General features: G+C 34.0%; 3 protein-coding genes across 6 annotated transcripts; 1 reads left to right on the top strand and 2 right to left on the bottom strand.

Annotated features, from left to right (window-relative positions):
• LOC105146439 (coiled-coil domain-containing protein 42 like-2) lies at window positions 1–2,444 on the bottom strand. Its single transcript, XM_011056701.2, has 4 exons — window positions 2,227–2,444; window positions 1,605–1,893; window positions 1,231–1,470; window positions 1–440 (listed from the first exon to the last, which is right to left on the bottom strand). The coding sequence occupies exons 1-4, from the start codon at window positions 2,343–2,345 to the stop codon at window positions 90–92; spliced, it is 999 nt and encodes a 332-aa protein (XP_011055003.1). The 5' UTR covers window positions 2,346–2,444; the 3' UTR covers window positions 1–89.
• Window positions 2,445–2,589: 145 nt separating this feature from the next.
• Window positions 2,590–4,905, bottom strand: Slh (sec1 family domain containing Slh). Its single transcript, XM_011056700.2, has one exon. The coding sequence runs from the start codon at window positions 4,640–4,642 to the stop codon at window positions 2,750–2,752; it is 1,893 nt and encodes a 630-aa protein (XP_011055002.1). The 5' UTR covers window positions 4,643–4,905; the 3' UTR covers window positions 2,590–2,749.
• A 6,806-nt stretch (window positions 4,906–11,711) lies between these two features.
• Window positions 11,712–25,202, top strand: Pcf11 (Pcf11 cleavage and polyadenylation factor subunit). Of its 4 annotated transcripts, none has more exons than XM_011056703.2 (17): window positions 11,712–11,992; window positions 13,447–13,676; window positions 15,673–15,798; window positions 16,447–16,632; window positions 16,711–16,935; window positions 17,070–17,174; window positions 17,327–18,533; window positions 19,022–19,133; window positions 19,244–20,602; window positions 21,021–21,263; window positions 21,366–21,718; window positions 21,845–22,103; window positions 22,216–22,442; window positions 22,703–22,944; window positions 23,057–23,071; window positions 23,830–24,343; window positions 24,460–25,202. In XM_011056703.2, the coding sequence occupies exons 2-17, from the start codon at window positions 13,509–13,511 to the stop codon at window positions 24,798–24,800; spliced, it is 5,682 nt and encodes a 1,893-aa protein (XP_011055005.1). In that variant the 5' UTR covers window positions 11,712–11,992; window positions 13,447–13,508; the 3' UTR covers window positions 24,801–25,202. The 4 variants fall into 4 exon arrangements, with proteins under 4 accessions (XP_011055005.1, XP_011055006.1, XP_011055004.1 ...); XM_011056704.2 differs by lacking the exon at window positions 11,712–11,992 and adding an exon at window positions 12,001–12,143 and having other exon boundaries at window positions 19,025–19,133; XM_011056702.2 differs by lacking the exon at window positions 11,712–11,992 and adding an exon at window positions 12,001–12,143.
• The last annotated feature ends 50 nt before the right edge of the window (window positions 25,203–25,252 follow it).

The following is a 25,252-nucleotide window of genomic DNA, read 5'->3' as shown; positions in this document are numbered from 1 at the left end:
TTTTTCATTACGGCAGTGTTTCATTCATTCGCTAGCTTTACTATACCACAGAATCGCAATCAGTCGCGATAATGAGACGACAGATACTTCTATTCGTGCAGCAAAACTTTCTCTTCTCGTGCCTTCTTTTTGACGGTCTTGATAATTCGCTTCAATTCAAGGATAGTGCGCTTAATGTGAACCAACTGATGCTCGACGTCCTCGCTGCTCACCTTGACGGGTATCTCTTTTCTCTTGCAAATCTGCTGATAGATGTTCCAACAGCACGCCTTCACTTGCGTAAGCTCCAAGTTCTTCGCCGCGGCGGTTTCCTTTATTTTCGAAACGATCATCTCCCATTTCAAAGCCTCCACTTTCGCTCGATCATATCTTTCTTCCAATTGCTCTAATTTATTATGCAGTTCCATCAATACTTGCGTCTTGGTTTCTGTCAAATGGTGCTGCACGTATAAAGAAAATTATCTCTTATAACTCTCGACTTTTCAATTTTTTCTTTCTATTGAGAGGAAAGATGGCAGGAGAAAATATATTGTTTGGAAATGGATATTTGAAAGCTAAGAGATATTAAATTCATAAAAGAGATTTATACGAAAAGAATTCAAGTGAAAATCGTACAAAGAAACGGCAGATGTAGATATATATAGATATATATAAAAACATGTGATAAAATAAAACATAAAAAGATATTTCAATAAAAGATATATAAAAAAAGTACTACTTTGAGCTTGCGAAAATTGAGTACGTTATTACGATATAGTACGTGTTAATTATATTTAGAACCTGTGCACAATAGAAGAAATATTATAAGAACAAGAATTATTAAATATTAAAAAGATAAAAAATTAGAAATAAAAATTAAACGTAACGCACAATAAATATAAATAAGTTTATTTATATCTGTTGTTGTTACATTTAGTCTTTATTTCTAATTATTTTATTTCTCTAATATTTAATATTTATTCCCGTTCCTAATATAATATGCCTCATATTTTATTTATCTCTATTGTGTGTTAAGTTCAATCTCTATTTCTAATTTTTTATCTTTTTTATCTCTATTTTTAATTTTTCTAAATTTAATATTTATTTTGTTTCTAATATATTTCTTCCATTGTGAGCAAAACCTTAATGCAAAGATGCGATTAAATTAAATAATTCATAACAGAATAATGTATATGTGAATTTATAAGATCATGATGAGGCATATAAGACAGATGATTATTCGAACAATACTATTTTTATTCCTTTTTCTTCTAGCATCTGAAGGTTTTTATCTTGACGATCAGACAATGTTTGCCTGGTCTCGATCAAAGTTTCGTAACGATTAAAAATTTCGTTAATCGTTTGAAACTCGTCCGTCTCGTTCATGACCCTCTCCAAGTAATTTTGGTACTTCCTGTATTCCCCTACGAACTGCTGCATTTTATCGCGTACGTCTCTCATATACTGCAATTTCTGCTCCAATTCCTCGATCTAATAGAAAAAAATATCAGTTACAATCGATATATGAAATTATTCTTGATTTTAATTGTAAATATAAGCCGCTCGACTGAAATTAAGATCATGAAATCCACTTCGGAGCTTTCTTTCCTTCGTTAACTGCGTACTTCTTGCTTGTATTTTTCCTGACGCTCATGCTCCTCCTTGATCTTTTGGTCAGCTCGCTCGCGCTTCTCGACGTTCTCCTTTACGAGCGTATTAAATTTTATGAGAGACTGCCGCAATTGTAATTGCTGCTCTCTCGCCTCCTCCCATTGCTCATCCATGTATTTACGTCTTATTTTCTGTTCCTCTCGTTTCTCCTTTAATATTTCATTAATCTCAGCTAATTCTTGGCGAGTCTTGATCACCTCGGTTGCCGGACAAACCCTCGCTTTGTCCCATTCTGGATATTTTCTAATATTGTTATACATAACGACAAGAATGTAATTTATAAATATAATAAATAACAAAACATGACAAATTAAATTTATTTTAAAATTTATTAAAAATATAATTTTTTTTGTTATTAATAAAATTAACGTGAGAATTGATAATTTTATTGTACTGTCCGCGCGCGGACATTCGTATTCTTATCGATTGTTATGTGATACAGTGGATTTTTACGTTCCTTACATATTTTCGAAATATTTTATTATGCCTTCTAATTATTGATAAACGCATAATCTTTTGATAAGGAATAATTAAAAATACCTTATTACATTTATAACTATTTGTTAATTACATTACTTGATAGACTGACGTTCCTCTTCCTTAGATCTAAAGTACTCCAAAACTGCTTTCTGCGAATCGGTCGGGATAACAGCTCTTTGCACGAGATTTCTTGACTCATCTTGCGCCATAGCCATTTCTTTTTCTTTTCAAAACGTTCCTTTATTAACCGCAATTTTTCAATAAACGTGTTAACACGAGAGTGTCTATAGGCTTTTAAAAAAATGTCGTGAAAGGAAGCACATGTTTGCCATGCACGACTGATCGATCAAACAAATTGAATGCAGTTGCGCACACGTAGGCGCAAGAAAGAGACAAGAAACACGTGGTATAGACGGCATAGACGCGTAGTGGGAGGGAAAGTCAATGGTAGGAGAGGCATTGTTGAAAATAACGAACCGGATTTTATTTATATCGTACACTTTATACAAGAGCTAACAACGACCTTATTAAAAAAAAATGCATAGTTATTAGATATCGCGCGGGTGAAAAAGAGATGAACGGAAGGGGGGTTGGGCGAGAATGATCGAAGCATATTCGTTCACGAGTGGACTTCCTGGCCGAGCAGAGAAAGTTGCTTGAGCAATTGCTTAGCGTTGTTGAAGGTCGTGGAGCCGTAGATTACTCGTTTATTCACCCCAGCTCCGCTTCGTTGCTTCACATAGTCCACCAGATTCTGGTATTCTATGTAATTGCCGCCGCCAACCACGAAGACTATCACGTCCTGGAACGTCGGTCGATTCTTCGGCATTTGTTCGGTGTGCTTGAGTTGCTTCGGATCCAGATAGAGGTAATCCTCGGTACGCGAGGACTGCTTAGATTCCATCAGCTCATCCACTATTTTGGTGACTGGCAGATTGTGCTTCTTTACTACTAGATTCTTCACGCCCTCCATGACGAATGATGAGCCTTGATTCATCAGCTTAGAGAACATACTGACCGTCTTGGTACCGCCGCCTTCGTAGCTACTCTGGATCTCGGCTATTCTAGTGTAATTGCGTAATCGCTTTACGTATATCAATGGATTCAGATCGCAGCCGGCTGCGGTTAGTGCCGTCTCCAATTTATTGTAATCCGCGTCGGACATATTCGTGCAAATAAAATAAATAATAGCAAGACGTAATTTATCTTCAGGAGTGCCGCAGTCTGGATCGCCGATGGTTTCCAATACGCTCCGGTCCAACGTTTGCTTGCTCATAATTTTTTCCTCCAGCTCGAAGAACGTATCGAGTCGTCTAGACTTGATAGCGTTCAAGATACCTGTAGCTACTGAAGTGTGCATATCGATTAGCCGCTTCATCTCCAGGAGTTGCGGCAATGAATTCACGGCGCTCGTCAAACGCGCCGTGTTATTGGATACCATAGACAACGCTACCTCGCTGTCATTGTCAATGCCCATAGAAAATTTGAGCTTCTTCACGTCCTCCTCGAAAGTACGATACTGTTCCAGCTCCTCCTGTATAGCCTCTGCCACTCTGGGGAACGGACTGCCTTTATGCTGGCACCAGAAGCGATCCCGGTTATCCAGCTCATAAGCGCGTGTCTTGGAGCGTGTCCCGCCAGCGGGAGATCGTCCTACATTCTCCTCCACAACAAGTCTATTCAACGCCATCTCCAGAACATCATGTGCCAGTGCCTGGTATGTCCACGTGTGATGCAGCGGGGTAGCCATGTCGACGTTACGATCCAACACAATGAGCAGAGGCCTCTGGAAACTGTAGTGGCCGGTTGCAGATGCTTCACCCTCAAACAGGTTGTTCCTCGCATCCCATACGTTCTCTCGCAGTTTCTTATCGATCATCTTGGCAACCATCTCGGCAGCATTACCCCTGGGACACCTTATAATCGGCACGGTGCCCAAAGTGACAAACACTGAAAACAAACAGTCTACAATAATATCCATCACAGACTCCATTTCGCTGTCTTTGACATCACCACGATTGATCGCATGATAGGATATCACATCGCTGTTCTGATGTCGCAGGACAAACAGATCATCCTCCAGGGTGATGAAGTTCAGGTACTGATCGAACACCTTGTGAATGCTGGCGACGACGCCACCGAGCAACGCTGCAGTCGCCAGGTCTTCCATCCTCTGTCGACTAATTGGCGAAATGAAATTCAGATGATAGATATCATACAGGCCGTTCTGCAGATCCTGGCCGATCCTGCCAAGATTCTCATCCGTGGGCGCGCAGAAATAGATCGCCGGTACCTCGGGGATGGAGTCACGGTCCGAATGCAGCTGCATATGTAACGTGATGCCAAGCTCGCGCAGCTCCTTGACGGAGATCAACGGTGATATGATGTCCTGGCCAAGGCGGTCGTAAACGAGGATCTTCCATGTAGGCACCGCGCTTTCGAGCCCCGGTTCGGGCAGATTCAGATTCAGCATCTGCTTCAGGGCGTTTATTTGACGGTCGCGTAGGCTCATCTTGGCGGGCCTGTCGAGGAACCTAACCTCGCGATACCCGGATACTCGCACTCGATCGAGAACCGGAGGCCAGTCAAGTTATACGGCTCGTAAACGCCACTGCGATTCCTGGGAGACGTCGAACGCGCACTCGGTGTCGCATATAGGGCAGAATTCTTAGAAATCTGTTAACCTAGTTCGGTCTTGTACTCCCTTCGAGTTGTCAAACTATCCGTATGATTGCGTATGATGAAGAGATGGACACGTCACGTTGACGTTTTTCATGGTCGATATAAATGTATTTACACGAGTTATCTAAAAAGCACAGTGACCTCATTTACCTACAGCAGATATAACGTAACATTTACCTAGTTACCTATCGCAGTTACCTAAATTATCTATCACTGCTCTATCACGACCAAGATAGCGGTCATGTAACTTTTTCTCTAAACACATTCATGTACAAAAAATTTTCACTTTTCATGTTTCCATTCTGAAGAAAAAGTTATACATGGTTGCTACTCAGCAATATTCAAGAAAACATTTATTCAAGATTAATATATATCATGTACATCTCGGGAAAAAATATTTTATGTATATAAATATACAATATAAACATGTATAATCATATATGAAATATGTCATATATCTTTATTTCTTTTGTAAAATTACTGTTTAGTAGAAAACAGTATATCTAATGATAATGAGAAACATAAAAAAGGATAATTTTCGCATTTTTTTTTTGTTACAGGAAGCTAGATTTGAAAAAATTACTCACATATAATTATATATAATAATTTATACATAATTATATATATGAGTAATTTTTTCTCATTTCTTCAAACTTGAATTTCTGAAAAAAAAAGCAATGCGAAAATTATTCTTTTAATTTTCGCATTGCTTTTTTATTTGTTTTTAATTGTTTTTTTATGTTTCTCATTATTATTATTATTGTTTTCTTGTACTAAAATAATTTTACAAAAGAAAGAAAGATATATGGACATATTTCATATATAATTATATATATATGTATATATTTATATATTTATATATAAAATATTTTTCCCTGGATATTTCAGCAGCATTTTTTTTGTTTAATAAAAATCAGACTTCTGCATTTGTTTTTGTAAATATACACATACCCTATATACAAATTATAAATTTTATGCAAGATTTTATCATATAATTTAATAAACATCATCTTATCGGAGAACATAAGCAATTCGTAAATTGTTACAAAATTGTAAGATAATACAATACAAAAAATTAAAGTTTATGATGGTTAATATATTATTTGACTTTAATAATTGATAAATAAATAAATAAATATATGTATGTATATATATATATATATATATATATATAGTATACATATTATATATTATATATATATATATATAAATAATATATATATAAATAAATAAATAAATATATGTGTATATATATATATATATATATATATAGAGTATACATATTATATATTTTTTATATATATATATATATATATATATATATATATATATATATATAAGCGGGATAGAAACTCAAGTATAATCTAGCAACGATAAAGAACGTATTCAAACAATACGTATTACCTTGTCAAAGACTTCTTTACAATGACTTTTAGATATCTTTAGAAATTTTCTACAATAAACCATTAGTAATATAAATCAAAAGAAACTAGAAACTGACTAATCACTGTGAAAAAAATATCGACTATGATCAACCAATTTCTAGCTTCTAATTTTCAATTTATTATTAGTGATTTATTGTAAGAAGCTTCTGAGACACCAATATTACTTTAATTTTAAAAAAAGAAAAAGATTTTTAGACTCTGCTTAAAGTCAAAGTAACGTTGAAACAATCGGGCCTTAATCCTTAGACATGCATCTGTTCTGATCTGTTCTAAAAGATATGTCTTTATGTCCATATAATAGAAAACTAGAATAAAAGTATAATAATACACCTGCTGCGTCACGAGTGCCAACTTCTTCTCGAAGACTGACGAACATAAACTCAACAAAAAAATTTAGAAAAATGAAAAAAGAAAAAGGAAACAGACATTGTAAATCAGAGATTTATATTAAGTAATTTATATTTATACCGTACAAACAAAATATAACATACACAACGTTCATATCGTTCACACCAAAATGGTTTTATATATGTAATGCTATATAATAACTTTTTTATATATCATATACGATATTTTATTTATTATCTGAAATGTATTGCATCAATTAACACATTTTTCATCTTTGATTTCTTCATAAATAATGACTTTAAACCTTATATCTTAGGTCCGATTGCATCAACACGTTATTTTGATTAAAGCGAAACTTAAAAATCTTTTTTTTTTTAAGCCAATATATAGAGAAACAGAAAAGAAAAGAATTTCAAACCTCGCTCAAAATTAAAGTAACATTGATACAATCGGGCTTTAATAAACCTATAATTTATTACAAAAACATTACACGTTATGTATTTAAATACTTTCAGTTTTACATTCGTTATTATTTGTAATTATTTACAAAGTAATCTGGGTTTCATCGTAAAAATATAATATAATTAACAACTTATATTTTTTATATTAAATTTTTTATATTTCTCTGATCTACTTATCTCTAATCTCAGATAATAAATCATCGGATTCCCTAGTGACTTTCACGATATATACTTTATTGCTAATAAATAAAAAGAACTATATTTTCTATGGAAATAAATGAATTTAGTGGAAAAATGAAAATAAGAGCAATCTTCAATGACTTTGATCTTGACAAATGTTATCCAAGTCATGATCCTGAATAAAAGGATCCATTCAAAGGTTTTAGCCATCAGTCAAACACTTTGAGTAATGCTAATGCCGGCGATACTGTAACTTTCAAGCCTTATAACTCAAAAAGTGCTTCATGAAAAAATATTTTATTACAATGTTTTGGAAAGTTCTCGAGATGTGCTACAAAAATATGCAATGAAAAAGAGAGGATTCCATATGAAATTTCAAAGTTAACCTTCAAATAATCTTGAAATATACTTTCAAGATCAAATTTAGGGTCATTAACTCCCCTCCCCCCCTCAAAATTACACAACTTTCTTCTCTTGTGTGTTTTTTTAAATGCTTCCTTTTCGAGTAATAAACGTGGAAAGATTAAAATGCCTACCCTGTATATGTTTGTTATTTTGCGAATTATCTCTCTTGAATCTGTATTGTTTAATAGAACTTTTGCATATGTATGATATATTACTTTTTACCAAAAGTTTCCGTTTTTTATATCATACTTTTAATTTAACTGAAAAGCGATCAGTTTGTTAATTATTGCTTTAAAATTTTTTATACACTTTTATATTTTTAGTTGTTTAATATATTTTCACTTTCATTGGCGGTGTATATTGGAAATTTAGAACTCGACCTAAATGAAATATATTTTGACAGTAAAATGTTTAGTTATATATAAAAATTAATTTATGGAGCTAATTAATATTCCTGAAAGTTATATGTATTTGTATTTGCTAAGATACTGTTTAAAATTCATTTCAATTTTATGTGAATTCTTATGAACAATAAAAAAAATTGTCTGTATTTAACAAAGAGTTTAAAATGAATAGACATATAACAGAAGTGAAACTCGAACATTTGGAATTTGAAAAATGACTTTATTTTTAGACAAATATGGAAAAGAAAAAACTTGAAAATGTGAAAAAACTTTCTTTTGAATTGTTTGAACAACTATCACCTGTCCAAGGTCGGTAAAAAATTAGAAAATTCTTTCTCTGAAAACCTCTTATTTCGAGAATTACAATGGTTTATTGTTCTGTTTGGACAAAATCAATGTAAACGTAGCAGATACCTGATCCCTGCTGCGTGCGCGAGCAGGTGTGTGTGTGTTTAATAACGTGTAGCTAGCTATCGCATTACTAACACACACACACACACACACAGAGCACGTGCCGCACGCATACACATGGCATCAGATATCTGCTTGTTGATCCTGGGTAACACCGAGAGCAGGATACACACATACCTACATATATACAAGCATGCACTTACACGAAATTAAAAAGAATAATAACGATATAAAAATTTCAAATTTCAAATTCACATTTTAGTTTTTTTTTCTTTTCTAATAAAATTTCTTACAATAATTTGTTTTCGAATTATACTGAGTTTACAAGAAAAAGTTCGTTTTATAACACTTTTTTTAAAACGCTATAACTTTGTAAAAAAAAATCATAGAGAAATGTTTTAAATATGGATTTGTTTATAAATTAATGATTTTGAATATATCATACAACACTTTTGTGCCTGACAGCTAATTCCCCTGAACCACGTAAGTTTGAATAAGATATTTTTTTCTTATCTTTCAATGTCCATCTTTAACGATTCAAATTTAATCAGCATGATTATCAAAGAAAATATTTAAGCTTTAATTTAAGATATGGTTTATCTCAGTATGATGATTTTTCGCTGAGTCACCACTATTCAAAGATATTAAAAAATATTTGTTAAAATTTAGTGACCCACTTTTTTTGCGTGTGAGTGTATTTTCTCTTTTTAATGGAGACAGAAAAAGAAGATAAATACTGTACATTAAAAGTACGAGCGGATTCAGAAATTTATTGTTGGGGGGAAGGGCATTGACGTGTCCCAAGCGAAATTTTTTCGAGATCAAATATGAAATATAAAATATTAAAATTATTATTGGCATATTACATTGAAAAAGTACTATATAATTATATAATCTAGGAAACATTTTATTTAAAATTATATAAGCAAAAAATACTGCTAGATCCAAACATTTGTCAAGGGAGGAATCACTGGCGGATTAATTTATTTTTGGATTATCGGGTTTCTGAAACATGTACCAGTAACGAATGGTAACAAAAAAGAGAAAAAAAAGGCCATGGATCCGCCACTGATTAAATAAAAAATTATGAATTCTGGGCATTAATCTGAACAACATTAAACATAATCCGATTTATAAAAAAAAAATATTTAAAATTCTTTTTAAGTATCTTTTCATGAGTACTTTAAAATAAAAATAATTTCTTTCAAATTCTGATAATTTTTCTAAAAACATTGAAATAAAAAATGTTAAAGTAACTGAGAGAGAATCTAAGTAAAAATCTCGGTAAAAGTATATGAAAAATTATAAAGAAAAATTAGAAAATAATTTGTTAAAAAGTTGTTTTCTTCAAATAGTAAGTAAAACAAAAGATATTTTCTAAAATATCAGGTGACTAGAGTTTTATCTTTTGTAACAAAAATTTTATTGTTCTAGGATTCATAATCAATATATGTACTATAAAAATGTTTAAAAAAAAAAAAGAAAATAAAAATCTTTTACATGCTTTTATTTTTTGTAACCAATGTTTAAGATTTATTAAGATATACACACAGGATTTTTCTGTAACTTTTTGACACACCGCTTATAGGTAGGTGGAGCGGACTAAATTGAATCAAGTTCTCTACTTACACTGAGAAAAAATTGAAGCCTAAATTTAAATAAATATTTATTTTAATACTACCAACTAAACATTTACAATAAATAAATATTTACTTAATAAAAAGAAATGATGGTTAAATCAAATTAATGTTTTTTATACCAAATGAATATATTTTTATGTTTAATAAATATTTAGTTGTTACTATTTAAATAAATATTTATTGAAATTTAGGATACATATATTTTTTCAGTGTATCATTCTACAATTTTCGCAAATTTTTTTAAATTTATACTCAATGAATAGCTAGAATGTCCTGAGAATGTCTAAAATTGACGCATAAAACAATTTTAAAAATTCTTTAAGAAACATCTTAAAAATATTTTATAAAGCATTTTAAAAAATATCTCAAAGTTTTGTCTTATACGTTGATTTTACTAACTTTATTCGGCAATATTTAAAAATTAACTTTCGTTAATTATTGTGAAAATTGTAAAATGAAGATTTTTTTTAACTCAATTTAATCCGGTCTATCTGCACAAGCAGTGTGTCAAAAAGTTTAGGACATCTCTCTCTCTCTCTATATATATATATATATGTATATATATATATATATATATATATATATATATATATATACATACATTACTTAACAAAAAATAGAGAACTAGGACACTTTAGAAAACGTTCAAAAATGTATAATATTCAGAACACAATGATCATTTTTACTTTAACATTCAATAACCCTGAAGAAAAATCGTATAAAATATTAGGTGTTGGAATTAATTCGTAGCGTTTTTTAATGAAAGAATGTTATTTATTTCACATGAGCATTAAAAAATACATTAATGAAAGTACTTCCCATCACTTGTAAAACGCTACGAATTAATTCCAACACCTAATACAATAAAAGCAAACTGAGGATAAAGATTCATTCTTTTGATTTCCGTATACCGCATTTTTGTGTGATTTTTACTTAAGACTTAGACCTTTACTTAATAGACGCCATAGATCTTTATAAAATTTGTACAAAATATGACATCTACTTGTGTCCATATATCTCCGTAAAGAATCAGTCACATTGAAATATCAATTCACCGATTTCGAAAGTAGAGATTTCAAATGCTTTTTTTATTTTTTTATCTACGATAACTTTTCACCGAATTACAATGTCTTGAATATTGTGCATTTATGAGAGTGCTTCATTGTGTGCACAGTCTAAAATTTTCAAACACAAATCCGCCAAACATCGGATCTCCAAATAGATCGTAAATCTAACAAAAGTGGTACTTTCACCAAATACCATAAATCTTTTTATGAACAAAGGATACTCCACAGACAAATATCTAAGCCGCTTTTCTTTTTCGCGAAAAAACCGCGTAGATTTCAAAGTCCACGTTTTAATATATGTCCAATATGTTCCACCATAGCTCCAATTCACTCTAAGTTATAAGCGCATTAGAGTGAATAGGAGCTACGGTTAAAGAAAGTAAGATGTTGCAGCAGCGACGCACAAAGAAATTCAAGATCCTTCTAGTCCTTCTGCTGCTTTCCCTCCATAAGACCAATCCATTGTTCTAATGGAAAGCAAAGCGCTGATTGGCGCTGGTAGCGCTAGCGTTATACTTGCACAGTGCTGCCGTAACGACGAACTCTCCTCAGTTCCTCAACGAACTTCAAGGCGGTCGTATCGTGATGTAGGCTGTAGACGATTGTGAATTGTAGACGATTGTACAGTTTCGTAGACAACTTCAGTCGAGTTTATCCCGTATAGGAACGATCATAGCGACATCATGACCTGTGTGATAAGGTTTGATAATTGGATGTGATTGGATTTTCCAAGTGGAGAGCAACCGACCATGCAGTAGCAGGCGGCCAATAGGAGACAGCGTTATATCGAACGCTATTCCATCGGCAGATAAAACGGAGGTACGTACGGCCGCCATTTTACGTAGAGATCCTGTTCGCGTAAGCAGTAGTGTAGTGCAACGCGCGTGGCTTTTTCGAGGATCCCGTCGAGGGTACGGGCGTCCACCGTACAGGACTATGCCTGCTTACGTCGCGCAATGCGCTAAAGAAGGTAATTAATAATCGGGCGATCGGCAATAAAAAATAAATAGCGTTTAACGGCGAGTCTCGAGGAAATGGGTGGCAAAGACGAGACGGCGACTCCAGATGCGAGCTGGACATCGCCTCTTGACCGCACTTTGGCACGCGGATCCTGGTGCGTAATGGATGACGCGTCGGAGGTCGCGTCCGGGACGCGTAGTGAATTCATCTTCCTGCATACAGAGCGGCTGCTTCGATTGCGAGTGCGAGCGAGAGCGAGCGTGAGAGAGAGAGACCGCGAGAGTGAAATCGATAAAGTGTTTCTCCGCGTACAGACGTGGCCGACGACCTTCGTCTAGAGCCGCGGATGATATTACGTAAACGGTCACGTCGCGAACAGAGTTCCCGACGGAATCTCGAAAACGGCATCCGAGTTCCCAGACGACTGGATTCCATTCGCATCCTCAGCTAGGGAGAGTCGAAGACGCGTAACGGAGTCCCGCGATACGTTGCCTTGCCTCGTCTCGTTTCGCTTCGCTTTCGCGTCCTAGATTTCGTCTCGGTACGACCGCAAGAAGCATGCTTTCCTTCTCAGACGACAACATAAAAAGCCTCGCCGTCGCTCGACTGTGATATCGTGTCGCAAGCACAGTCTTGCATCGCGTTCTTTTTTTCTCTCGGTGAATCATTCTTCGAGAATTCCGTCTTTGATACTTTCAGGAATTCCTCTCTCAATGATAATTTGCGTGCAAATATTAAAACGCATTTCGAAATAAATTATACGTTGGAGGGACGCGCGACGCAATCCTTCGGGCTATGGTATATCGAAATCACATGGCTTCTGAATCCTGTTGACATGGTGCATCCTGCAGGATCGTAGGTTTAAGTTGAGACGTGCGTGTTTTACAAACTTTCTGGAAAAACATGCAGATTTTCACGAAATATTTAGATGATGTAACACTCATTATTGCGAGTGCAATATCAAAATATTAAAAGATCATCTGGAGTCAAAGATTGTTAGAATTTCTTTTTGCTTATGTATTTTAATATGCATCACTTAATAAATAATACAATTTGTGTTACAAAATATTCAATCCTTATTTCAGAAAATATTCTCTTCTTTAATATGCAATAAGAAATAATTTCTGATGGCAATTATCTTTTAATGGATTGTTAGAAGGAATGAAAAGTTATAAGAATTGTTCCTGTATTTATCCGATACATAAATTACTTTCTTCCTTTACATAAATTAATCTTTATATATATATATATCTTTTTTTTTATTAAAAAGATAAACGTTTTGTTAAAATATATGTTTCTTTTTTATGTTACAGTTTAAATTTATGCTCTGAGTTTGATTTGGAACTTCATCGTGTGTTTATTCGTTAGTGGCATCATGTTCTCGTCGACAAAGTCCAAAGAAGTTGCAGATGAGTACATCTCATCTCTGTCTGATCTTACTATTAACAGTAAGCCGCTTATCAACATGCTCACCATGCTGGCTGAAGATAATATCGAACATGCACCAGCGATAGTGCAAGCTGTCGAGACTCATCTACAAAAGGTTATTAATCCACCATAGTTACATCTAAAATATTTTATAAAATACATTTATCTTAGTCGAAATTAATAATTACGTATTAATGCGATTAACTCGCATAAAACTGCAAACTTTTTTTGTCTCACAGTAACTACTTTATTTTTATAATTGCAAAATTTCTTTCCATTGACACAATGAAAAGTTCTGTTGCTATGTCACATAACATATAGCATGCATATAGCATGCAATCTTATAATTTTATTTTTACTTTTTCTTTGCATCACTAGAGATAATTATAAAGATATTTATAAACTATAAACCTATCTATAAAGATATTTATAAACAGTCTGTGATATTTTTGTAAAGTATATAATTAATAAGAAAAATTAATAGGTTTTCTATTAAAGCATTGTTTGGCTATTTTATAGCTATTCTATATGCAATAAGCTCTTCTGTTTTCTCTTTGTATAAATTAAATTAATAGTTAGGAAAACAGAAAATGTATATGAACAACTGCAATAATTTGAGACTGCGTTATATAAGAAATAATATTTATATCAAGGTTTACAGTAGTTGTATTATACATTATGTGTGTTAAAGTAACAAATAAAATATACTATCAACACTTATTGACTATTTATATTAAATTCCAAATATGCTACATTCATTAATCAAGATATTTGAAATATGTGTTCATGTCCAATCAGTTGGTTTACATGTTTTATACATAAATTACATACGTACATATACACGTTGTTAAATGCTTAAGATTATACAATGCTTAAGTAATATTATTACTTCATAAGAACACACACTTAACTCTTAAACGCCACAATATGGGAATAACACACTTGGATATGACAAATACCCAATCCAATTTATAAAAATAGACATATCGTAAACAGTTTTTTTCTCAGTCGAAATGCTAAACATTAAGGAATATAACCAAGTAAATGTACGTATATTTTTATTAATAAAAAACAAAATTATTGAAGAAGCATTAGAAAAAGAAAGCTGGATATTCCACATCGAAAAGGCGTTTAAGAGTTAATTATATAAAATAGAGCATATTATTTATATATGAATTTGTTGATTTTCAAAAAGTGCGATACTAGTTTGTCGATATGTGATATATCGTTGCGTTAATAGAAAAGTGACACAACTCAAAATGAGCAACCTTTAGCATAGTAGAGCATTTAAAAAATTCTTTCTAAATTGGAACAATGTTTTAATTAAAAAATTGAATATGTATAACTTCATTTTCTTTCATGTTATACTTTCAATTAATTTATTTTTTTAAACTATGTTATGAGTTTAAGATTCGCACAGCAGTGCAATCCTAGTATAAGGTTGTATAAGTTTCATTCTTTATCAGAGTTGTGACACTTCCACATAAGCAGTATGTAACAAATGTATCATTTTTAAACAATAATATATTAGTCTTTAAGATAGTTTTCGTTTTGTTATCTCAAAAATGCGAATTGTTGACTTGTGTCACTTTTCTTTCAACGCGGTGATATATTTTCGTGTGCAAAACGTTCCGAAATGTCTACATTTTTCCTTAGCTGTATATTTTTTTAACAGATTTATAATGGATTCATTTTCCCAATGGAAATTTGATAGGTTGTGTTTCTTGTTATACTACTTTTATTTACAGCATTAAATGTACTGGCAATTTAGCCGCAGTAAAATATCTGTATAAATAAAATATATCTGCAATTAATTGAAAAGTATAAGATTTTACTATGTGTTACCCTTATGAAATTATCCTTTTCGAAATCTAATGTAGCGAACTTCTACGTTAAGTATTTTCATAATTAGTCTTCCTATCAAGCTCTTCTAAGGAAAAATGGACTTCGAATGTAAAAAATAAGCCCGAAGCTGAAGATTACAATGACTCTGGAATGTGCATGCATATTGAGATATTTTTATAAACCGCACACATATATAATAGTTTAAGTATCCTTATTAATTGTAAGTAGTGAGGTAGCATATTTTGCATATTATTGTGTTTTATTAGGTGAGAAGTGACATCAAGTTACCGGTACTCTATCTCATCGACTCGATTGTCAAGAATGTGAATGGAGACTATTTGAATCTCTTCACGCAGAACATAGTAAACACATTCTGTGGGGTGTTTGAGAAGGTAAACATCTTTGTTGTTTTTATAAAATCTGATAAGGTCTGTCTTTCATAGTTAAACTAATATACATTCTTTATATTTAAAACGAAATAGATATGTTTGATATTTGGCGAAAGCTAAAAGGAAATCTATTTTAGTACTGTTTAGTGTAGCAAAAAAACATCTCTAGAATATTGTTAGAAAATATGATTCTTTCTCTCGCGATCGACGATCTGTCGCTGACCGGGAGTAACCTTTGCTTTCTACACGCACGCAATAAAACAAAACTACAAACTACTGAATTTCTGAAAGGCATATATTTCATAGCATGTGTAGAGTCGTCCAGTATTTTATATTTCACGATGATATAAGATAAGTGTTTGATCGATATAACATCAGCTTACTCTGAAAAGTTTTATAGATACTCATGTAGTGGTTCTCTTTTTCAGAAAAAGAACATATATACTAGTATCTCAAATTCTAAGAAAAATCTTAATAAATTTAATAGACGAAAACAAGGAAAATTTTTTTATCAAACATATCAAATGATTGACGATTTGAAATTTAAAAAAATTAATTTTACACTAAACTTTCCTGTACTATTTTTAAATTGTATGTGTTTAAATTATGTAATGTAATAAAAAATAATACTGATGTTATTTTCATAAATAGGTTGATGAGAATACAAGAGCTAGCATGTGGAAGTTGCGGCAAACGTGGAATGATGTATTTCCACCAAATAAGTTATTTTCATTAGATGTACGGGTGCAAAGTATCGATCCTGCATGGCCAATCACTGCCCCACCTACTAGCATTCCTTCAGGATCTATACATGTTAATCCAAGATTTCTTTCAATGGTAAGTTTTATACATGTATTTCATACATAATTGTATGTGCGAAGGCAATGTACTATTATAAATGTTAATTTTTTTTAGCCTCAACAAGCCACAACGTCAATCGTTCCGCCCGTTAAATTGCCACCAGGAGAACCAGTAACAACAACAGAAGCAGTCATGAGAGAACAGCTGCTGAAGAAGCAGCGAGAATTGTTAGAATTACAAAAGAAAAAAATCGAGTTAGAGTTGTTGCAAGCTAAAGCAAGTTTAGAGCAACAGCAGAGGCAACTTGACAAACAAGCTGGAAGCTTGAAAACGGAAGTGGTAAATGTCTATACAGTCAATCTAAAAATAGATATGAGCTAAGAATTTCTTATGACTCTTTTTCATAGTTTAACGTTTTATTGTATTGGATTTATTTTATATGAATAGTGATATATCTTTTCTTGTTATTTTAGGTTGTGTCCACTGCACATGTTGCGCCAACTACGGAGACAACAACGCAAGCGAAACCTGTCGCACCTGTAGTGCCAAATCAAACTTCAAAACAAGTAGCAAAACAAGTAAGTTAGATGTCATATATACAATTTAAAGAGTTTAGAATTTAAAAAAAAATCGATTCCATCTATTCCACATATATAATTGCTCATACTTAATTATATTAAACCGCTGAATGTTAAATGTTATAACTAATAACAATGTTATTTGCTTGTAGTTTCCAGCAGCAGCAGCGTCACTTTTGAAGAACGTAGGAACAAACAGTGGTCCACGAATTGCACCAGCCAGTAGTATAGCAGTTGCATCAGCGAAGCCAGTCTCGCGAGATCCACGTTTGAAGCCCATTTCTATTATTCAGGATGTGATAGTGCCAACAATAGATCCACGACAACGACCGGGTACGACCAGTCCGAAAGAAGCGCGGAGCGAAAGTCAAACGCAGCAAGTGGCAAATACAATTGTAACTTCAAACCAATTAAAACAACAACCTTCGAAATCGGCTGTAACTATCAACAAGCTTCCGGCCAATCCCGGCGCCGGACCTGATAATACAACGTTATTAAACGTTATGAATAACAATAATTCTGATAATAATAGCAATAATAAAAATTTTAATAGTAATATAAATAAAGATGCTACCTCGCATCGCATAAGTCAAAAGAAAGATCCTAGATTAAATATTAATAGTAGTGCTAACCTAAACAGTAACAACTCCAAGAACATTCAGAATTTATCGGTTTGCAGTAATAACTCGTCTTCAGTATTATCAATGGGAAATCGAGGAAGTGGAGGTAGTGACATCAACAAGTCAAAAGATTCGAAGAGCTCAAATTCGCGTGGCTCTTCTTCTTTGGCTGACAAGTCTTCCACTTCCTCCAAATCTTCGCATAGGAAATTAGGCAATAAGTCGCGATCTAAACAGCCTCAGATATGTCCGAATAAGATTCCGAAAGTCGACAGAGATTCGAGTCCGATTAGATCAAAATCTCGTGAAAAAGACAGCGGAGACAGTTCACCGTCCTCACGTACCTCTCCACAATCCTTCCAAGCCTCTAAAAGCCGTAAGAAGAACACAAAATCGAGAAAGCGTAGTCCAAGTCCTCCGTATAGAATCCCCAGGCGTAACGACGCGAAATCGAGCTCGAGCTTGAATAATTCCGGTGGTGTTACTGAGGAGGAGCAATCTGGTTCATTAATAGTATCTCCTCCTCATCCACCCGCATTCAAAGAGATCAGACCGAACGCTAGACAGAGAAATTATGTAAGACGAAATAAAGACGACAGTCTTAGTCCGGAACGTTCTCCAGTCAATGCTGGAAATACTCAAATCGCAGCTGAGCCAACATTGGAATCTTCTAGCAAAGACGAAGATCTCAGGGCACCATTATCTCTACCTGGAGTTGCTGTTTCTATACCTGAAAAGAGTGAGTCAACAGTGCTTCGAAACATATCTCTATATGTAACAACGTGTAACACTATTCATAAATATCTGTCATCCAATATCTATCATCTATATTTCAATTATGCATGTAAGAGTATCTGTCAATTTTCCTGCGTACTTTCTCTAGTTACTGCTAAAAATTCTGTCTTGAATATTTTCTTATAAAGGTGACTACAATATTTGCCTCATCTGTGGTAGCAATTGCAAGACTGTAACAGGTGATATCTTTAAAAAGTAGTATTTTCAACTTATCATACTAACTTCTCTTGTTACTTGTAATTATATAATTTCAATTATTTTTGTGAGATCTCTTAACGTGCATTTCTTCAGGAAAATATTGTCCGAAAATCTATTTCTTTGAAATGCATATATTATATATTAGGGACGTATAATAAAGAGAAATGGTAATATTAAGTTAATCCATAATAAATTTTTCTTGTACAAATTATTTTATCTTGAATTCTTTTCCAGAAGAAGATTTAGATCTACGAGTATTACCACCTGTTAACACTAACAAAAGACGCAGTGAGGAATGTGTCGAAGCGACCCCACCGAAGAAAACTAAGGCTGAAAAGTTTGACGCGTATGTATCATTAATTCAATTTTTTAATTACATTAAAATCTTATGTGTACAATAATCTTATGTAAAATATCTTTGTAAAAATACTATAATTTACACTTTCAATTTTACAGATTATTTGGTAATGAAGACGTGGATTTGCGCACTTTGACGCATCCTAATGCCGGTCGACCTCCAACGCCTCCACCGCCTGTGATTTCCGGGGAGGATGGGAAAGATGGTTGGGCGAAATTAAAGACTCCCACGAAGAATGATAGAGATAAGCAAATTAATAATACTGATGATAAGCGCGACCGAGATCGTAACAGAGATAGGTTGGGGCGTCTCAGACTCTATAATAAACTTCCGGACGATCCTAAAGAGAGAAGAAGAACGCTATCGAACGAGGAACAGGATTCCAGACCAGGACGCAGAGGCCGGGAGAACGATAAACCTGAAAGAAATGATGATAGAAATATTGAGATAATAATGAAGCAAGCTGCCGAACAGTTGAATCAGGGATCGATTACGAAAATGCAGTACAATACCTTGATACAAGAAGTGTTACACATGAGCGAAGACCGGAAATTGCGAGCTGCACAGCGTAAGGAGAAAGAGGCTGGCACAGTGATATGGGAAAAGGGTATTAATATGGACATGTCTGGTCCCGGAGATCGCGCTGCGACGTTCAGCCCGTCCAATGATAAGGAAATGATACGAAACAAGGAACACCCAATGCCACGAAATCCGAATGGTCCAAGATGGCAGAATCAGCCGTGGCAACAACCTTGGGCGCATCCACCGGGACCACCATACGGTGGGCCGCAGGCTCACTTCAATTCGGACATGAGACCTGTCGGTCCTTGGCAGAATCCGCGACATTTCGGGCCAATGCGACCGGATTACCAGTATCATAGCGGTTTTAATCACAATATGGGCCCTAACCCGCGCTTAGGACCTGGTATGATGGGTCCGATAGGGCCAAATGGACCGATCATGTCGAATCTTTTACCGAATGGTCCAATGGGACCAATGGGACCTATGCCAAATCCTCCTATGCCGATGGGATGTCATCCTGCGATGATGATGAATAACGGACCAATGCCTAATCTTATGACGAATATGCCACCATTAACGTCTGGTAGAAACGTATCACCGAACACATCCAGCAAGTATGATCTTGAGGATAATGATCACAGTTATAACGCAGTGTTAAAAAATCCCGGCTCGCATAGTCGCGAATTGCCGCCGCCGGATTCAAAACTGTTGGCTGACATCGCGAGAGACACTATGAAGTCTATAAATATTGACAATATACCGCGGGAGATTCGTTATTACGGACAAACCGGTGTAGTGTTCATGAACTGGGATGATCCACGGGAAATCGGTTTCCAGGACGGTATAAGAAGAATATTGATTGACGAGAAAGACACTATAACTTGTGCATTTAATGACCAATATAAGGAGTTTATGTATGAAGGAGAAGTACATAGGTGAGTACATCATATCCAAATTCATTTGAATTGAATTCTAAGTATTCCGATGCATGTCACATAATAATGTCACATAATAAACAGTCAGATAATAAGAGATTATTTTAAAAAATTGTATCAGAAGGATATTTTATCATTCAAGTCTCTGTTCTTTCCTTTTGTTAAACTTTCAAACCATAATATGAAAAGAATTTGCTATATGTTAGGCTATTTAAAGATAGATCAGGGAAAATGAGCGTAAATTTTTTTGCTTAAATGATAATTACTCTGAACATTTGATTAAAAATTGTTACTTTTAGCTACTATTTTAATGCCTGAAAGATTACTTTTTGTCATTTTTTTTTTCCTTTAAAAAGCAATTTATTCACATTTTTTATCTGATTATTGGATGGCAGTGCTGATCGCAAATCTTTTTCAGAATCAAACTTGGAGCACCTACTCGAGAATTGTATGTCGACGATTGCTGGTATGAATGTTACTTTGGAGGTATGCCAATAACAATCGAACTCGGCGGCAAGAAAGTCAGTGTAAAGTTGGAGGGTCCTCCTCCACAAGTCAAAATCGGCACTGTAAAGCGAACGGATCTCGTGGTTGCGAAAATTAATCTTATTATCAACGCGCGAAATATGGTACCAGTATTTTTAGACGCAAAACCACAGATGTAAGTACATTCCCTGCAGCATGTGAATTATTAGAAGAATTAAACATATTAGAAGAGAATTAATAAATGTGCACTCTTATAATCACTCTTGTTTCTTTACAGATTCGAAATCGAGGGAAAGCCTCATACTCTAGAATTTACAGATGCATTGCAGACAGTTCTGCTAAATGGACGACCATTTAAAGTCGAATTTGGAGGGTTACCTAAACCTATTATTGTTAGAGACAAGAAGCATTTCATCAGATTTTCGGTATTGCCCAGAGGAGTGCGTGCTGGACATGTTAAAATTACCGGAATGAGAGGTGAAGGTCCCATCGAATCACCGCCACCGGCGGCACCTTTGCTGACTCAAAAACCGAAAGTAGACGCTGCTCCTGCGCCAAGTCAATTGCCCACTGTAGAAAATGAATCCACGTCGCAAGATGGTATAGATTTTACTTCTACTTCCAAACCAGGTAAAAGTTAACTCCATTACATATTCTTTAGATTATATGATTCTTTGATACTTTATATATTGTGCGCATGCTTTTATTATTGAGATACTATCATATCTTCCGATGGTAATTGATCAATAATTTCAGACTTGCAATTAGATATCTTATCATCAGTTTTGCCATCAGCGATGGCGCCGTCATCTGGTTTGTCATATCAAGCCGAACCTGTAGAAAATCCGCCAGCACCAGCACCGACGTTGCCACTGAACATGAGCGAATTATTCCAAAGATTGGTTGAGACTGGTATTGTTCCAAATCTCACAGAACAAAAGAAACAAGAGGAAGAAGAGAAGAAAGAATCTGTGATTACTCCAGTCACCTTCGATAAACCGGAAACTCTTAAGATGTAAGTTATTATCAGTACCACAGTTCTCATATTGGTGAAAAATCAAACTACAGATGGCAAAATTGGACAAAATCAAACTACAGATATAAAATAACAATTCTCTCTTTTATAGTAAACAACCAGCAATTTCAACAGCATTGTACAGTGGTATGCAATGTAGTTCTTGTGGTGCTAGATTCGCACCTGAGTTAGCTACTCGGTACAGCCACCATCTGGATTGGCACTTTAGACAGAATAGGCGTGAACGTGACTCTGCGAGAAAAGCGCATTCTCGACCATGGTATTATGACGTCAGCGATTGGATACAGTTCGAGGAAATCGAAGATTTGGAGGACAGAGGTTTGTATATTTTTCCTTTTTTTTTTTTTTTTTTTTTTTAAGTATATGTTATTTAAAGTTCTTGAAATTCAAATGTAATATCAGGCTAGCCGAATTATAGGCGGTCATATTTAGCTCAGCAGACAAGCGAAAGGATATCGGAGCGTAAGGCTTGGATAAAACTTTATATTAAGAGTAATCGAAACACCCCCATGTTTGGTTACTCCGTCACAACAATGCCTTGTCTCTTCTTTATTTTATATTTCTCATTTTTCTTGCAGCACAAAGCTGGTTTGAGACTGAAAAACAAACAGCGGAAACGGAAGGTATGGCTACTGATGATTCGCCTCAGGAAACATTGCAGCCCAGCGTACCAACTGGCAGCGATGAGGATTCGCGATGCCAAGTATGCCATGACGCATTTGAGCAATTCTATAATGAGGAAAAGGAGGAATGGCATTTGAGACCAGCGGTTAATTATGAGGACAAGAATTACCATCCGCTCTGTTTAGAAGATTACAAGGTTCGTGTCTCTATTCTATTTTAATTGATAGTTTGAATCTTGTCCATTGATATGTCAATATTATATTTCATTAACATAACTACCGTTTCTTGCATTCTTACAAAAAAAATAGGAAAAAAGTTCAGCGGTACGTGATTCTCAATATGACTCGTATTTATATCACATCTTTAAGCTTTATTGCTCTTAGTAATAGAATAAGTACTGCTATTTATACGCAATATTTTTCTGTTTATATAGAATTATTTAAGGGGGTTTTTCAGTCTTTTCATATAATATAAAAACTTGATCAAATTTTGAGAATGAGTTTATGATTAAAATATATGTAGGCCTGAGTCATTCCTGAGTCTTCAAATTTTTTGACCGTATAATTTTCTTTAAATAATTTTCTTAAATTTTATTTTTATAGGAAAATAAGAATGTCAAATGTTCATAAATTATTCAACTGAAGTTATATGTATGTTGCATGATCGTTTAGTCGATGTCACGAAAAATCAGCATTTCCTTCGAACTACCAGTTACTTTTTGTTTCAAATTACTTTATTTATTTAAAAAATAGCAATGACCAAAAACTCCTGTATTAAAAGATATAAAAAGTCATAACTTCCTTTCACTTATTTTAACTGGAGAACCTCCTTAAAACCGAATTATAGGCGAAATTATTTATTTTTTTAACAACATGCATTTAAAAAAGTTGAACATTTTTCACAATCTTTTTTATTTACACACATATGTCATCATGTAATGTTCTCACTATCTCACTATTCATATATCATGTATGTCGCACCTATACTAATTAATTTTGATATAAACTTATATAATAATTATATTCTGTATTTGTTTCTGTCCTCATTCAATTTAATAATCTTGATCTTGTTGAAACTTTAGAGAGCATTAGAGAAGTCAGCTTTGGCGCTTGAAGAGACCGTTTCAGAAATGGAAGAAAATAAAATAGAATGTTCCGAAGAAACGCCCGTAGATGAAACTAAGCAGGAAGAGTCCGACATAGAAATGTCGAAAAAAGAACAACTTGAGTCTACGGAGAATTTGAATCAAGTAGAAGTGAACATGCAGCAACTCTTAGACTCTATTGTTGCATCAGAGAAAAAAGAAGAGGCTATTGATGAGGAAAATTCCGAAATTCCGCAGGATACGGAAGAAAAAACAGAAAATGTAGAAAGCGTCAACGAAGAGAGTACAGAAGCTGCCTTAGAAGGCGCCGAGCAAGACGCGTCTACGGTAAATAAAGAAGACGAATCTCCAGGCGAAGGTGTAACAATACCTTTTGAGAATATTAAAATTAAAGAGGAACCACTAGATGATGTTGATGAACAAGTCGACAGCGAAGTGTTTGATTTCGCCAACGTGGAAATCAAAGAGGAACCTATGGAGCTTGAACCAGGTACGTATTATTCACTTTAGATTATAACAAACAAATCTTTTCTTATTTCTTATAAGGATTTTTTTTATATTATTCTAAAATATAATTAACTTTTATATTATTCTATTTTTCCTCAGATCCCGAACAAATTGTAAATGAATCAAGCACGGTCGATACAACATATGCCGCAGTGAAAAGTTCCATCGATGGAAACGTGGAGTTGGACTCCACACCACCAGCTATTCCCGCGGCTCCATCGCGAATTAAGATTAACATTACTAAACCATTGAACATTAACAAAGAGCCAGAGGAAAATAAAGAGAAGGAGAAAATAGCAGTTGAAACATCAGCGGAGGAAAAGGCAGAACAGCCATTAGTGGCAGCTTCTATTAAGCCAAGTCTACTGGGTAGGAAATTATCGATTTTACCCCCTGTAGAAAAAGGGCAGGAATTATCGGGACTTTGTTCTATTATGTAAATATCCTGTGTACAAAGTTAGAAACTATTCACTTTACGATACAAATGTATAAAATGCTAACTTTACGTTTAGAAACACGATCTATTTCTTAGCTTACATTTACATCTTGTACATTATAATGTTGTATAGCTTGTACGACGTGATAACGTGACTCTTGTAGGAAAAATGAAGTAGTAGAATGTTTCCTTGTTTATATTCAATGCTATTCGTGTACATGCTGCTCGACTTTAGAATATTTTATTCATTATATCCTCAATTAGATAAATTTAGATTAATTTCAAGTAAATTAAGTAAATTAATTTAAATTTACTATGTAAAGCTTGCATATACACGATTCATTCGAAAGCACGGAAACTAAATCTTTACATTTGATTAAATCACGTCGTCCAAGTTAAAAAAAAATGTGTGTGAAATGTGTGCAAGCGTGTAAATATGTTTAAATGTTAACATCT

The sequence above is a fragment of the Acromyrmex echinatior genome, chromosome 4 (assembly GCF_024713525.1).
Source record: "Acromyrmex echinatior isolate Ae372 chromosome 4, ASM2471352v2, whole genome shotgun sequence".
NCBI lineage: Eukaryota > Metazoa > Arthropoda > Insecta > Hymenoptera > Formicidae > Acromyrmex > Acromyrmex echinatior.
The sequence above is the reverse complement of the archived record's forward strand: the minus strand, read 5'-3'. Positions and strand labels throughout refer to the sequence as shown.

Bases quoted from the DNA above. Each gene is read 5' to 3' on its own strand.
- LOC105146439 (XM_011056701.2), bottom strand. From the start codon at position 2,345: ATGGCTATGGCGCAAGATGAGTCAAGAAATCTCGTGCAAAGAGCTGTT. The intron at 1,471-1,604 runs GTACGCAGTTAA...TTTTTCTATTAG, and splicing joins AGGAAAAATACAAGCAAGAA to ATCGAGGAATTGGAGCAGAA. The intron at 441-1,230 runs GTATTGTTCGAA...TTATACGTGCAG, and splicing joins AAGAAAAAGGAATAAAAATA to CACCATTTGACAGAAACCAA.
- Slh (XM_011056700.2), bottom strand. From the start codon at position 4,642: ATGAGCCTACGCGACCGTCAAATAAACGCCCTGAAGCAGATGCTGAAT.
- Pcf11 (XM_011056703.2), top strand. From the start codon at position 13,509: ATGTTCTCGTCGACAAAGTCCAAAGAAGTTGCAGATGAGTACATCTCA. The intron at 17,175-17,326 runs GTAAGTTAGATG...ATTTGCTTGTAG, and splicing joins CAAAACAAGTAGCAAAACAA to TTTCCAGCAGCAGCAGCGTC. The intron at 24,344-24,459 runs GTACGTATTATT...ATTTTTCCTCAG, and splicing joins ACCTATGGAGCTTGAACCAG to ATCCCGAACAAATTGTAAAT.